This window comes from Hyaena hyaena, unplaced genomic scaffold (genome assembly GCF_003009895.1).
Source record: "Hyaena hyaena isolate Hyena2069 unplaced genomic scaffold, ASM300989v1 scaffold_104, whole genome shotgun sequence".
In the NCBI taxonomy this organism is placed as follows: domain Eukaryota; kingdom Metazoa; phylum Chordata; class Mammalia; order Carnivora; family Hyaenidae; genus Hyaena; species Hyaena hyaena.
The window spans coordinates 141,006-153,775 of record NW_024080736.1 but is presented as its reverse complement, the minus strand read 5'-3'; the positions used below and the strand labels follow the sequence as shown (position 1 = coordinate 153,775).

The window sequence follows — 12,770 nt, the reverse complement described above, 5'->3', positions numbered from 1 at the left end:
ATGGATGTTCTCGGTCTTCATGGTCCATTTTAGAAATTAAAGGAAATGTTGTCAGTGGTATGCCTTCGAGGGAATGGTAGGCAGTCTGTTGCCATGGTGCAGAGCACCGCTATCTTCGGTCACGGGGGCACCATGTTATTCATACACCATTTCCACTCGGCGTACAGAGGTCTTACTACATTACAGGAATGTCATTGTTTGTCACGATGTCCTAGGTTTCCTAATTTTTTTCTGCTGAAAGGAAGAAGGGGAAGGAAAGGGAGAGAAGGAGGCTCATGTCTATTTGGTGTGATGTGGTTGAGAAGCGTGGAAGAGCAGATGATTATACACAATGCTTTTAGAGGGCAGTGGGAGTGATGAGGTGGGATGGGAATGAGCCAAAACAGTCCTGGAGATTCCTTTCCAGAATTACTCAAGTGAGAGCAGTCTTCAAATGCTTCTGCAGTAAATAAACTAATATAGCACTCACTAGTATAGTTGGACAGTATACGCTAATGAAAATTAATATTCAAACCTTATAATAATATTTATATGCAAAAACTTTCATTTCCCTTAGGAAAAGGAATTGTATGTCCATCAAATTCTTTGCTTAGATCAACTCAACTTCCTCTTGCTTCTTGATCTGTTGTAAGGCCAGATTCAGGCCACAAGGGAAATGTGGGAAGACAGGGAAAGGAAGGAAGATTGGCATGTTAAGAAGCTCACAGTTGATGATCAGTTTGTAGATAAAGGTTATCACTCCCACATTATTCCCCCTCAAACACATCCTGGGCCACAGATGGAGATAGAAAAATGTCAAAAGTGGTATGAAAAAAAAAGCTAATTCTTTCCCTCCTCTTTTTCATTTTGCCATGTGACAAACTTAGATGTTGCCTTCACTCGCAGGTTAGACCTTAAAATGTCCACTTACATGGAAGATTTATGGAACTTCTGGTTTAGGTTAATATGTGAATTGTGTTTGTATAGATGTTTTAAATTAATCTTATTTAGAAATCTTTCATTAAAATCTTAAGCCAGTGGGGGCTTACTCTCCCATCTCCCCCCACCCCCGTCTCTCTCTCGAAATAAATAAATAAACTTAAAAAATGTTAAGCCAATGGGAAAGTTTGGGGAACCAATACTTGTCATCATTGTTGTTATCATAGTCATCCAAAAAATAAACCAAAAAAAGACAAAGACTAGATGGATGTCTGGAAGGATGGTAATACATCTGTGCCCTTTCCATAGCCCCTGTTATGTTGGGAAGACCACTGGTGTGTAGTGGGTGGAACTTCTCTACCTGGCTGTGTCTGTGATGTGCTTTTGCCTTTGGGGTGAGAGAAACATTTCAGCATTTGGAAAGCTTCTTTGAGAAAGAGGAGAGCATAGTACCTGAGAATACCTACTTGAGAGCCAGACTCCTTGAGTTCAAATCCTGGCTCATCCCTCTGTGCTTCCTTCCTTGGGTTGTAGGAAGTGTTAACTACTTATTAAAGCACTTAGAATTGCATCTGGCACCCTGAAAGTACTCAAAAACATGTTTGCTAGTAGTAACATTATTAATGCCTTGTAAATAGAGCAAAACAGATGAAAGTTTTCCATGCCTTTATTCAAGTAACAGGATCCTGCTTGGTGTAATGACGCTTAAATTCAAGATTTGGGTTTAAGGATTGAGGGTAGTAGTATTTTCCTGATTGATAGTCTCATTAATAAGTGAGGTAATTTCAGATTTTCCAAGAGCTCATTTTAAGTTCACTCAGATTTAGTTGAAATAAAAACAAAGGAGTGGTGGACAGGAAGTAGAAATGTCTGGATCCTCAGTAGAAGGTAGAAAATATAGCATACTGTATTTAAAAAGGGATGTGAATGGGTTGATCACAGGGCAGTCTTGCTCACATGCAGTTCTCTGCCATCTACAGCCCAGCCTCCAGTAGTGGAGACCATCAGGTATGAAAAGTGAAGTGGGGGCAGGGGCGTCCAGGGAAATCATGAGAATTAACCAAAGAACTGATGTGCTTGGCCTTCACCTCCAATGTACTTGAAACTGAGGGGAGATGGCCCCAAGAAAGTGTTCTGCAGAGAACTGCATGAAAGGGAACACACAGTGTCTCGGGAACATCTGTCATCATTAGTACCGAAACCTATCCCAGCTCCTGCATCAAAGAAAAAGGAAATCATGTGGACATTCACGCAAAGAAAGAAAGTCACGTTCAACATGGAAAACAAAGCAGGCTGCCTTCAGACTTTGCCACAGGTGCATGCGATGCCAGAAGACATTGAAAAGAAATGTCTCCAGGCTTCCGAGGGAAAGAAAGTGGGGTTGAGCACTGTTATACCCAGCCTAGTTGTCTTTCAAACGTACAGACACTCCAAACAAACAAGAGCACAAGCAAGCATACAGGAATCCCTTTTGTTTTTTAATTTAAAAAAATTTTTTTAATGTTTTATTTATTTCTGAGAGAGAAAGAGAGAGCATGAACAGGGGAAGGTCAGAGAGAGAGGGAGATACAGAATCCGAAGACAGGCTCCAGGCTCTGAGCTAGCTGTTAGCACAGAGCCCGACTCGGGGCGCAAACCCACAAACTGTGAGACCATGACCAGAGCCAAAGTCGGACACTTAACTGACTGAGCCACCCAGGCGCCCCAGCAGGAGTCCCTTTTAAGAGAAGTGGCTCAGAATTGCAGAGCCAGTGTTGAATGATAGAAAAATAAGGTCAATCGAGTAGCTTGTGGACCCTCAACAAATGTTGCCCTTGATATCTGTTTTATAAAGTATTTTGCTTTGCATGTGCCTTTCATTTGATGTAACTATTGAACTTAAGTCCAAGAAGAAAAGGTGAGAAAGATCAAATATTGCATCCCTGGGAGAGATTGCTTTTCATTATTTCTGTTTTTAGGTATAAATCACAAGATTATAACATAGATCAAAAAAAACGCTTTACCAAAAATTGAAAAATCATGTTCTAGAGCATTTGCCATGGAATTTTAGTGGGCAGTGAAAGGAACTGTCAGAACACATTTTTTAATCCAGTTTAACATAAGAAAACTTGGAAGTTGAAGGCTGGTAATTTTAAATTATCTTCAGTAAGTCCATAGACTTGTCTAACTGAGCTCAGTTGCACATATTTTCATAGCATATTACTTATTTCCAGATGCATCTGAAGAATCTTTTTTGGGATACCCTGCAATTCAGCTTTAATATTCAGTTAAGTTAAACATGGCACGTGCAACAGGTTTTGGTTTTTTTTTTTAATTCCACTGCATCTCAGATTAGGAGGAAGAGAAATAAACATTAGCTGCTGAAAGACACCAAGACATACACACTCACATTCATGCTCACCCTCCTGCACCTCTTCATCCTGCTCAGGTGTATCCCTCCAAAGAATTTTCTTCCACCTTTCTCACTTGCTTTAGCTTTTAAAGAGATGAATGGAGGAGCCGCCAGACTTTGCTTTACCAGCCCAGTGACCCATCAGTTAGCTGAGCTCGGGCTTGATTGTGTTCTGAAGGGAGAGGGAAGCCCATGAACCAGAGCAGCTTACACAATGGCAGTGACATTCTGGTCCTCCTGTGTCAAGAAGACCTAGGGACACGGCGGTATAGATTCTCTTTCATCCCCATCTTCATAGTCCTTTGGATTATATCCAGCACCCAGGTGCCCAGCCGGTTTGAAGAAGCGTGTTAATCAGAGCAACCACATACCACACGTTGTCCTCAAATCACAGTGTATCATGGTCTCAGTCCGCCTCCTGAGCAAGAAAAGATTAGCCTGGCATGTATATCATGAGAGGAGAGGAGAGAACAGGCATTTTACTTCCCAACTGCTATAAATTGTGTTAATGAGGATTTTAAAGAAATAAAGTATCTCAGAGACTGTCTCTCCTGGACTCGCAGAGTTTGTTTCCTCTCATTTCATCTTTATTGACCACATGTAACAAACTTACCTTTGCGAATAAATAGATTTTATTATTATTATTCTGAGGTTTCTTAATTTTAAAATGATCATTTCTGTGGGAAAATTGATAAGCTTTCTTTTTTCTTTCACTTCAGATAACTTATATACGACAAGAATATGAAACAAAATTCAAAGGGTTGATGCCAGCCTCTCTAAGACAAGAGCTTGAAGACACCATTTCCTCCCTCAAGTCACAGGTAATTACTAGAAGCAGGCCTTTCCTAAGGGTTCAGGTGATGTGTATATCCCGAAAACAGACTTACAAATAAGTTTAATTCTGAATCAATGCCAGAAAGTAATGTCATATCCTAGCATAACGTACAACTCAGGATGAACTGGTTTTTTGTTTGAGGTTTGTTTGGAGGGGGGGGGGGATGTGTTTTGTTTTTTTTAAGAATGTTTTTCTTACCAGTTTTGGAACTCGTGGTCTTAATAAGATTTTCTTAAAAGCACCCATGAAATTGAAAAGTTCAGTTATGGTTACTTTTACTCATTTACAGTCACATTCTAGTACAGCCTCACCCTTTTTCCTCATGGCACCAGGTCCCAAATGCCATCACTTGGCACATTGCTGATTTCTGACTGTGTGAAAGTACAGAGAAATAGAAACCCTGGTTAAATGAGAAGGATTTTTACTCTGCTGTGTTTTATATGGTTGTTAGACATAACAAGATGCATTTTAAATTCCAAGCAGAATAATGACAAGGTATTCAAACAATTCAGTTAAATATTTCTTGCTGAAATGTGTAGTTCTTGGTAGAGTTTATGAAATATAACATGAGAGTTAAGACTGATGTAAATTTAGATGCTCAAAATAATTCGACAACTTCCAATGTGAGTTTTTCCCACATAGTTCTGTAAACACATTTTATATGTCGTCAGGCCAATGAGCTTGTTATATCCTAACATGGGAAAGAATCTACACATTCCCACTCATACATTCAGAAATTTAAAATGTCATGTGCTAATTTACAACAATCAGATTCCCTTCACATGTCTAAAAGTCCTTGTATGGTGGAGGAAGACAAAAAACGATAGCTAGGACCCACAGTAGCCAAAACCATCTTGAAAAAGTCAGAATGAATTTGGAGGACTCACACTTTCCAATTTCAAAACTCACTACAAGGCTGTAATAATCAAGACAGTGTAATATTGTCAAAGGGACAGACACGGAGATCATTGAAATGGAATTGAGAGTCTGGGGGGAGAACCCTTCTATTTTTGGTCAGTTGATTTTCAAGTGTTGCGGGAGGATTCCACTGAGAGAAAAATAGAACAGTGCGGAGGCAGTCCGATAATTCCCACGGGAAAAGGAATGAGGTTGGAGTCCTTCCTCATATGTTTACCACAGGTTAACTCAAAACAGATCATGGACCAAAATGTAAGAACTAAACCTCGAAAACTCAGAAAAGAAAACTCTAAGACGAGATCTTCTTAGATGAAGGAGAAAATCCTTGTGCGATGGGTAAGGTGGGAGGTTTTTTCACCTGTGACACCAAGAACAACCACCAGATGAATTGGACTTTACAAAATTTACAGCTTCATACTTCAAAAGACAACAACATGCAGAAACTGAAGAGACACATCATGGAAGAGGAGAAAATATTTGCAAATCGTGCCTCTGTTAAGAAACGTTGAAAAAAAGGAAAACGTACTTTTTTTTGGGGGGGGGAGGGAAGCTCCATCAGAGAAAGAGGTCTTTGCTCTCTGTGCCAAGAGCAGTGCCAGCCACATAGTGGGCACCCAATAAATATATTTACGAAATGATTTGAAGATAGTCACATCTGCTTTTTTATAACGTGTGAGACAGAGCACGGAGAAAATTCTAGCTGCCCCATATGTGTTCCCCTCAGTAAAAAGCCTCTTATCTGAAAATGAAATGTTCATTTTCAGATGAAAATGTAGCATCATTCATTCAGTAGCATCATTCCATATGCTACTCTCAACCATTGCTACTGTCCGCCATTGCTTCCATCAGCCATTGCTTCCGCCGGCCATTGCTTCCGTTTGCCAAGTGTCGCCTTGTTTGCTTCTACATAGAAAAATAAGTAGTGCAGGGAAGTGTTGACATGGAAAGGGTTAAGTCATCTTTATTTACATGAAAAGCTCCCCTTGAAGTGTGGTTTACCCATTAACTTTGTAGGAGAGCTTCCATAGGGTCAGCTATGTAGGACCTGGCACCTTCAGAGGAGAGGGGTGTTTTGTTTTGTTTTGTTTTGTTTTGTTTTGTTTTGTTTTGTTTTGTTTTGTTTTAAGAAAAAAAGAAAGAAATCTGATATCCACCTGCAGGGCTTCTGTTATCATTCATATCATTTCACTGTAATAAAAGCCACTTCAGCCTCCTAAAACTGGATGTTGACCCAGAAAGAGAGTGTTGCCAGCTGCGTTAGGGCCTCAGAATTGGCAGCTGTGTGGGGGAGTCACAAGCCATATAGTGAGCAAATTTAGTTTGAAAGCACAGGTGCCTGTGTTTTCTGAAAATTGTTGGAATTCCAGTGGCAAAGCACGGTGGGGGGAGGGAAGCTGAATCAGTGTAATCCTTGCATCTGTCAACATTATCAATTGTCCTATGGGTCTTTTGAGCAATTGGATTGAACTAAGACCGGGCTGATGTTAGCAGTGAGCAAAACCGAGGGGACCACTCGGCTACGTCCCCATTTAGAAAAACGGTGCTTTCCTCTCTCACAAAGCACATTTGCTCTCCTGCCAGCTATATTCTCTCGCCTATGTTTCAGAACCAGCCGTTGCCATGGTTTCAGTTCAGCCCAAAGAGGCAAGAGTAAACAATTCTGAAATGATCAAATACCACTGAGTCTTGATTACATCAAGCCATAGTAGAAGTTACCCCCAGACCATTTCTATGTGATCTGTGTGCAAGGTGCTTTTGAATTTATACATGATATAGGTGTCTTTTGTAGTATATAGAAATTTATGCTTCAAAAACAATCAAGCCACGTTGTAAAGATCTGATTTAAGAGACTATGCTAAGCCACCAGTTTCCTCCATCCCTTGACCCCCTCCCCGGAGTGGGAGCATGGGGTGGTACCAGCTATGAGCTCTGCACTAGGCAGTTTCTATCAGTCATTTCACATCTTCCTTGGGAAGTAGCTGTCATTAAGCCCATTTCACAGACGAAGCATCAAGAGCTTAAGTAACTTTCCTAGAGCCATAGAGGCCAAGCCGGGCACTGAACCCAAGGTGGCCTAACTTCAGACGAAGCTTAGGCCCTTTCCACTACAAAATATTGTCTTTCCAACCTCAGGGAATCCCCAGGATGGGTTGAGGTTTCCGGAAGACAGTGATTTTTCTTTCTACTAACTCATCCATTCATTAAACACCAGTGATTGCCAGCTTCATGCCCAGCCCTGTGAAAAGAAACTGGAGACACAGAGACAAAGAAACATCCTCCCTGACCCAGATGAGCTCTCAGCTTTGAGGGAGAGATATGAAAACCAAAAACCACAAGGCTGCTCGAGAAGTGCTAATAATGGAGCTAATAATGACCTTGCCTAGGATGCAGTGAGCAGCTGGGGAGGAGTCCAGAAAGTCAGTAGGAACGGTGACATTTGAACCAAATAGTAGAGGACAAATAGGAGATAGTGAGCCAAGCATTCCAAAGAGAGAGGATGCCCTGTGCTAAAGGGCAAGAGAGTCGGGAAGACCTGGTGGATGAGGTGGGGTGGGGAGGGTGGAAGGAGAGATGAAGCCTCGAAGAGAGGCGGGGCCAGGTCCGAATGGATCTGCAATAGGAGTTCAAATGGGTTCTGTGGTCTCTGATGAATTTTCAGGAGGGATGCAATGTGATCAGATGTTAAAAACGCAACATTGACGTGCAACAAATGCTCCACGTTTCATCTAGGGAACTGCCAGAATTGAACTGAAATTCGACCACATTGTTTGCACGATACTGCCACTTAAGCCACATTCACCTCTGCTCACACGCGGTATCTTTTTCTAGGTTAACTTTCTGCAAAAGCGAGCATCCATCCTTCAAGAAGAACTGACGACCTACCAAGGCAGAAGGTACAGCCCACACTCTGAAGGCCTTCTGATTAGTTTGTATTGTTTGCCCCTGGGAGTCCCCGGGTTTGACATTAAGGTCCTTACGGAAATGCTTAACCATGGGGGCGCCTGGGTGGCTCAGTCAACTTGGTGCCTGACTTCGGCTCAGGTCATGATCTCATGGTTCGTAGGTTCAAGCCCCGCGTCGGGCTCTGTGCTGACAGCTCAGAGCCTGGAGGCTGCTTCGGATTCTGTGTCTCCCTCTCTCTCTCTACCCCTCCCCTGCTGGCTCTCTGTCTCTCTCTCAAAAATGAATAAACATTGAAATAAGTAAGTAAATAAATAAGTAAATAAAATGCTTAAACATAATACCCATTTGGGAAAAAAATACTTATTTCTAGTAAATAGTCTGTCTTTGAGAAGCCACCTCCCCGCCTTGTAATCACAATGCTTAGTCAGTACGATCAGAACAAAATGAGAGAAGCTGCAGGTGCCTGACAAGTCTGGGCCTCACCTGCATAGTCATGACAAGACATTGTCTTGAAGCCCAGTTGCAGAGTTAAGGAGACCATCTTCCTTTTAAGATAGTGAGATGATGCAATTCTTAGCATGGCGGCCCACATCTTCAAAGCCCCGTGTGCCCTGGAGGTTTGGCGCTCTTGCAGATGTTCTCTAGACCAAAATAGATAAACAGCTCGGTGGTGTGGCAACACTGTGACTTCACCGTGTGCTTCTCAAGGGTGCCTTTTAGTCCATGGTTCCCAGAGACGGCCCTGACATAGAGCATGTAGACCTGCTCTCATTCCATCCAGCAGCCTCCCTCTTCATACAGTGAAAGCGAAGCACTTATTTGGCAGCGAATTAAGAGTTAAGACCTCGTGAATCATTCACTCTTCAAAAGATTCTGTTGCCTGGTACAGACAGGATTTGATCCCTTCTGGGCATAAAATGATGAAATATTGCTATCAAATATCCTTTCTTTTAATAAGCTTTTTTTTAATGTTTTTGAGAGAAAGAGAAAAAGAGTGAGTGGGGGAGGGGCAGAGGACCCAAAGTGGGCTCCAAGCTGTCAGCACAGAGCCCAACGTGGGACTTGAACTCACAAACCATTTGATCATGACAGGGCACTCAACCGACTGAGCCACCCAGGCGTCCCTCAAATATCCTTTTTAACCTCTCTCCAGCTCCTCCTGAATGACAACATATTTTATCTGTGGCATGTCCATCAGACCTGCCAAAGTCACAACTGAGATTTTTGACTTCCAGGTAACTGCACGGAGACTTACCTGAGTAGCACAGGTGAGTGCGGCAGACGTACCCGGGCTTAGACCGTGGACTTCTTCCAGCAGGTTTGAAGATTCGGATATTGTAAAGTAAACTGTGAGATCAGTGAACATTTTTTAATACTGAAATGTAATTAATATCATAAACACATGCATCCCTCAGACGCTATGGGGTGGTTTTTATTTGTGTCTGCCTAAGTTTTTTTTTTTTAACATTTCTGTATTTCTGATTTTCATATTTGCATGCATTTGAGCATGGACTGAGAGTCGCTTCTACTGGGAAAAGAAATGCTTTCTCATAAGATGCCTTGTTGACACGTTTACATAGAATTTTACCAGTTGCGTGTGATCAGAATCACGTTTGTAGTATCGTGTCCCAATTTTTAACACCCTTACATTGTTTTCATGTTCATGTATTATTAAAACATCATATTTTGTACTTATCAGTTTTATTTCTACTTTTTGTTGTACCTCATTTGCTCCAATAAGTATGATATATCCATGGTATTTTTCCCCTAGACAATAACAGACAATTCGAATGGTACTGTGGGGGGAAATATCTTACATCACGTCAGAGATCAAATGCAGAAGCAGTGCCTTTATTTAGAATAACAATCACTGGGTCCTCTGACACCAGTGTAAGTAGTTGTCCTTGTTGGTGTCCAGAGGCAGAACGGTGTAAGGATTTTATGTAGCAGCTATGGTCTTACTGTTATTTTCTCTTTTTATGGTTGCTGTTTTCATGCTAATGTCAGTTGGTGCTCCTTAAGAAAGCCTAGGCCTACAGGGGTGCCTTACAAGGACCCGCCACATACCAGCAAGTGACAGCGGGTGAGCTGTGATTGGTCTTGTTTTACTCTTTGAGAATATGGTGTCGTTCCCATGGTTGAGTGGTTGTCTCCAGCCAATGCCAATGAGCAGTTCTATGCTGATTGGTCAAGGCCATTTGCCAAGGAAATTTTGAATTGCACTGGACAGATGATGCCTCAGGTTCTTTTGACTGCATTGTGGTGTGTGTCATGGGCCCTTTGAGACCACTCTAAAACTCTGGATCGCCACCCGGGCCGTAATCATCCGGTTTACTGTAAAAGAACAGGACAGAAGTGTTTCTTACACGTTTTCAAAATTCTCTTTCCCACACCCATGTCTGTTGTTTGCTGCCCAGGGATTGATTACCTTTATTTTTTTGCACCGTAACTGAGACCCAGAGATGATAAGGAAGTAGCAGGTTTTACAGCCACTTTCAAAGCCAGGGCCAGGATTGGCATAAACGCTGACTTGCGGTGGCCATCAGTAGAAAGCCTTGCCTTCCCGGGGCACCTGGCTGGCTCAGTGGGTTGAGCGTCTGACTTCGGCTCAGGTCATGAGCTCTCAGTTCGTGGGTTTGAGCCCTGTATTAGGCTCTGTGTTGACAGCTCAAGAGCCTGGAGCCTGCTTCAGATTCTGTGTCTCCCTCTCTCTCTCTGTCCCTACCCTCCTCTCACTCTCAAGGAAAGCCTTGCCTCCTTGCTCTAGCTCACCTCTGCCTGGTAATGTCTGCCTTCATGCCTCTGCTAGGAACAGAGAACTGTCCTTTGAAAGCTCAGGTCTCTCTTGAATCTACAATAAATTATAGCATTGGCTTGAAGAATATTCAGGAGAAAGCAAAGCTGAAGCCGATGCTGTGAAAAAGCACCTAACGAATGAGGACTGTTAGTACTCAGCCTATGATTTAGTGCTCAAAAGGGAAAGATTAAGGCTACATGATTAATTTTAAGTGCTTCTCTACAGACTGTGAAAAACAGGTTGAAGCTCAACAGAATTCATTAGGAAGGTTATTAGTTGCCTGAAGTGAAAATACTTCGTGAATCGTATCGTATGCTGGAATTGGAACTCCCACTCAAGAATATTTGTTTTCCATGAGTAAATATCAGTAGGTGTTTTGGAAAGTTGCCTGCTATTCTTTCTTTTCCTTATTTCAAGGGTTATGAAATTACAAACACTGGTGAACCTTTGACATTACCGAGATCCTGTTTCCCTTCTGATGCGTGTCACATATGTTTGGGAGTGAGTGTGCTGAAACTTTAGGTCCGTTTGATTGTATGTGATAGGAGTAGACGGCCGACACTAATGTTTTTGTGAATGTGCTCTGATAAAGGAAGAGAAAGAAAAATTGCACTTGGCACGTTTAGGATTCCTTACTGAATTGAGCCCTGAGTATACAAATGGCTACTGGGAGATTCTGCAAGTGCCCAGGAAATAAATTTTAAACATCGTGCCTTATTATAAAATCATCTAAGATTTTATCCCCCCTTTTATCTGGCAGAAGATCGATTGTTCATCGCGAGGACCTAATTTAGTTACATTTCAAGTTATTATTCTTGGCTAGCGCACCCCAGCCACCCACCTATGCTTTTGATATATCAGCATGCGATCGTGAACAGGTAGTGGGTGATTCGGCAGCAGGGAAAGCCACAGGGAAGGAAAGCACAGTGTTCTTGGTGCATGTTTCCAGCCCGCCAGAGGGTCGGGCAGCAGAAGGGTTAACACGCAGGCCGGCCGTCAGTCATCGGCACATGTCATGGTTTTGTTCGAACTCCACCACTTCTGCGTCACCAGGCAGCGAGCCCTTTCAGGGGTCTGACCCCTGATTTTGCAACCTCCCTGCTCAACAATCCACTCCTCAGAGGGCAGCCATCCAGGGACACAAAGGAGGACAGAGAATGGGTCGACTTGCTTCATAGTTTGTAGAAAGGATTCAGCTGTGACTCAAGGGAAATCGCTCCGATTCAGATGTTACCCTGTCGCGTCACGCAGTAACAGTGAATTCCTCAGAAACGGGCATATGCCCACAGTCGTGAGCAACCTCATTAAGGAAAGTGCAGACAGAAGAAACTATGAGTTTGAATTAACAATTAACAGCTCTCTTATTGAAGTGCATCACCATCCACGGAAGGCGATGGTGTTTTAGCTTTCTTTCTAAGAGTAAAAAGGGAAGGTAAAACATCAAAAATGGTTGGAGAAAAGTTTCAGAACACAAGGTCATTTTAATTCATAGTTTCCTTAAAAGAGCGATCCGTTCTGAGCTTTCATATTTTGTTCAGAAAGGTCGTCTCTTTTAAGCCTTGTCATTAAAGACAGTTTGCTCTTTAAAGTGAATTATCAAAGTGTGTAGAAATTGCAAGTTACTGAAACTAAAATGCATGATCAATTTTAAGTCTGCTAACGAAAGCTTACTTAAAATTGGATGTGCTTTTGTCCTGGCAGGCCCTTTGATAAAACCAAAAAAAGACACATGGTTGGTCAATTCAAAGGAGGAAAAGAAGATAATTAGATAAAACCTTTTTTCAGCTGTTGGAGTGGTTCTTGGATTTGGAGACCCGATTGGGAAACTGTGGCATAGGTGGGAATGGTATTTGAAAGGGAAAATCGAACATCCCAAATCTTGACCAGTATTGACATTGTTCACTGACTGTGTTGTTTTAAGAACTGAGTCAGACTTCAGATCCTATCATTTCCCTCTTGCATGGAGGAAAGGAGATGGAATTTGTAACATAAGACTAAAGGAATTT

At 42.2% G+C, this 12,770-nt stretch overlaps 1 protein-coding gene across 3 annotated transcripts in view; it reads left to right on the top strand.

Moving 5' to 3' along the window:
- The window catches only part of CEP112 (centrosomal protein 112), a 421,494-nt gene extending 411,832 nt beyond the window's left edge, over positions 1–9,662 (top strand). For all 3 annotated transcript variants that reach the window (XM_039236017.1, XM_039236016.1, XM_039236018.1), the window contains 3 exons: positions 4,030–4,131; positions 7,893–7,957; positions 9,203–9,662. In XM_039236017.1, coding sequence (XP_039091948.1) covers positions 4,030–4,131; positions 7,893–7,957; positions 9,203–9,206 — 171 coding nt within the window. In that variant the 3' untranslated portion in view covers positions 9,207–9,662. The remainder of the gene's footprint in view (positions 1–4,029; positions 4,132–7,892; positions 7,958–9,202) is intronic.
- The last annotated feature ends 3,108 nt before the right edge of the window (positions 9,663–12,770 follow it).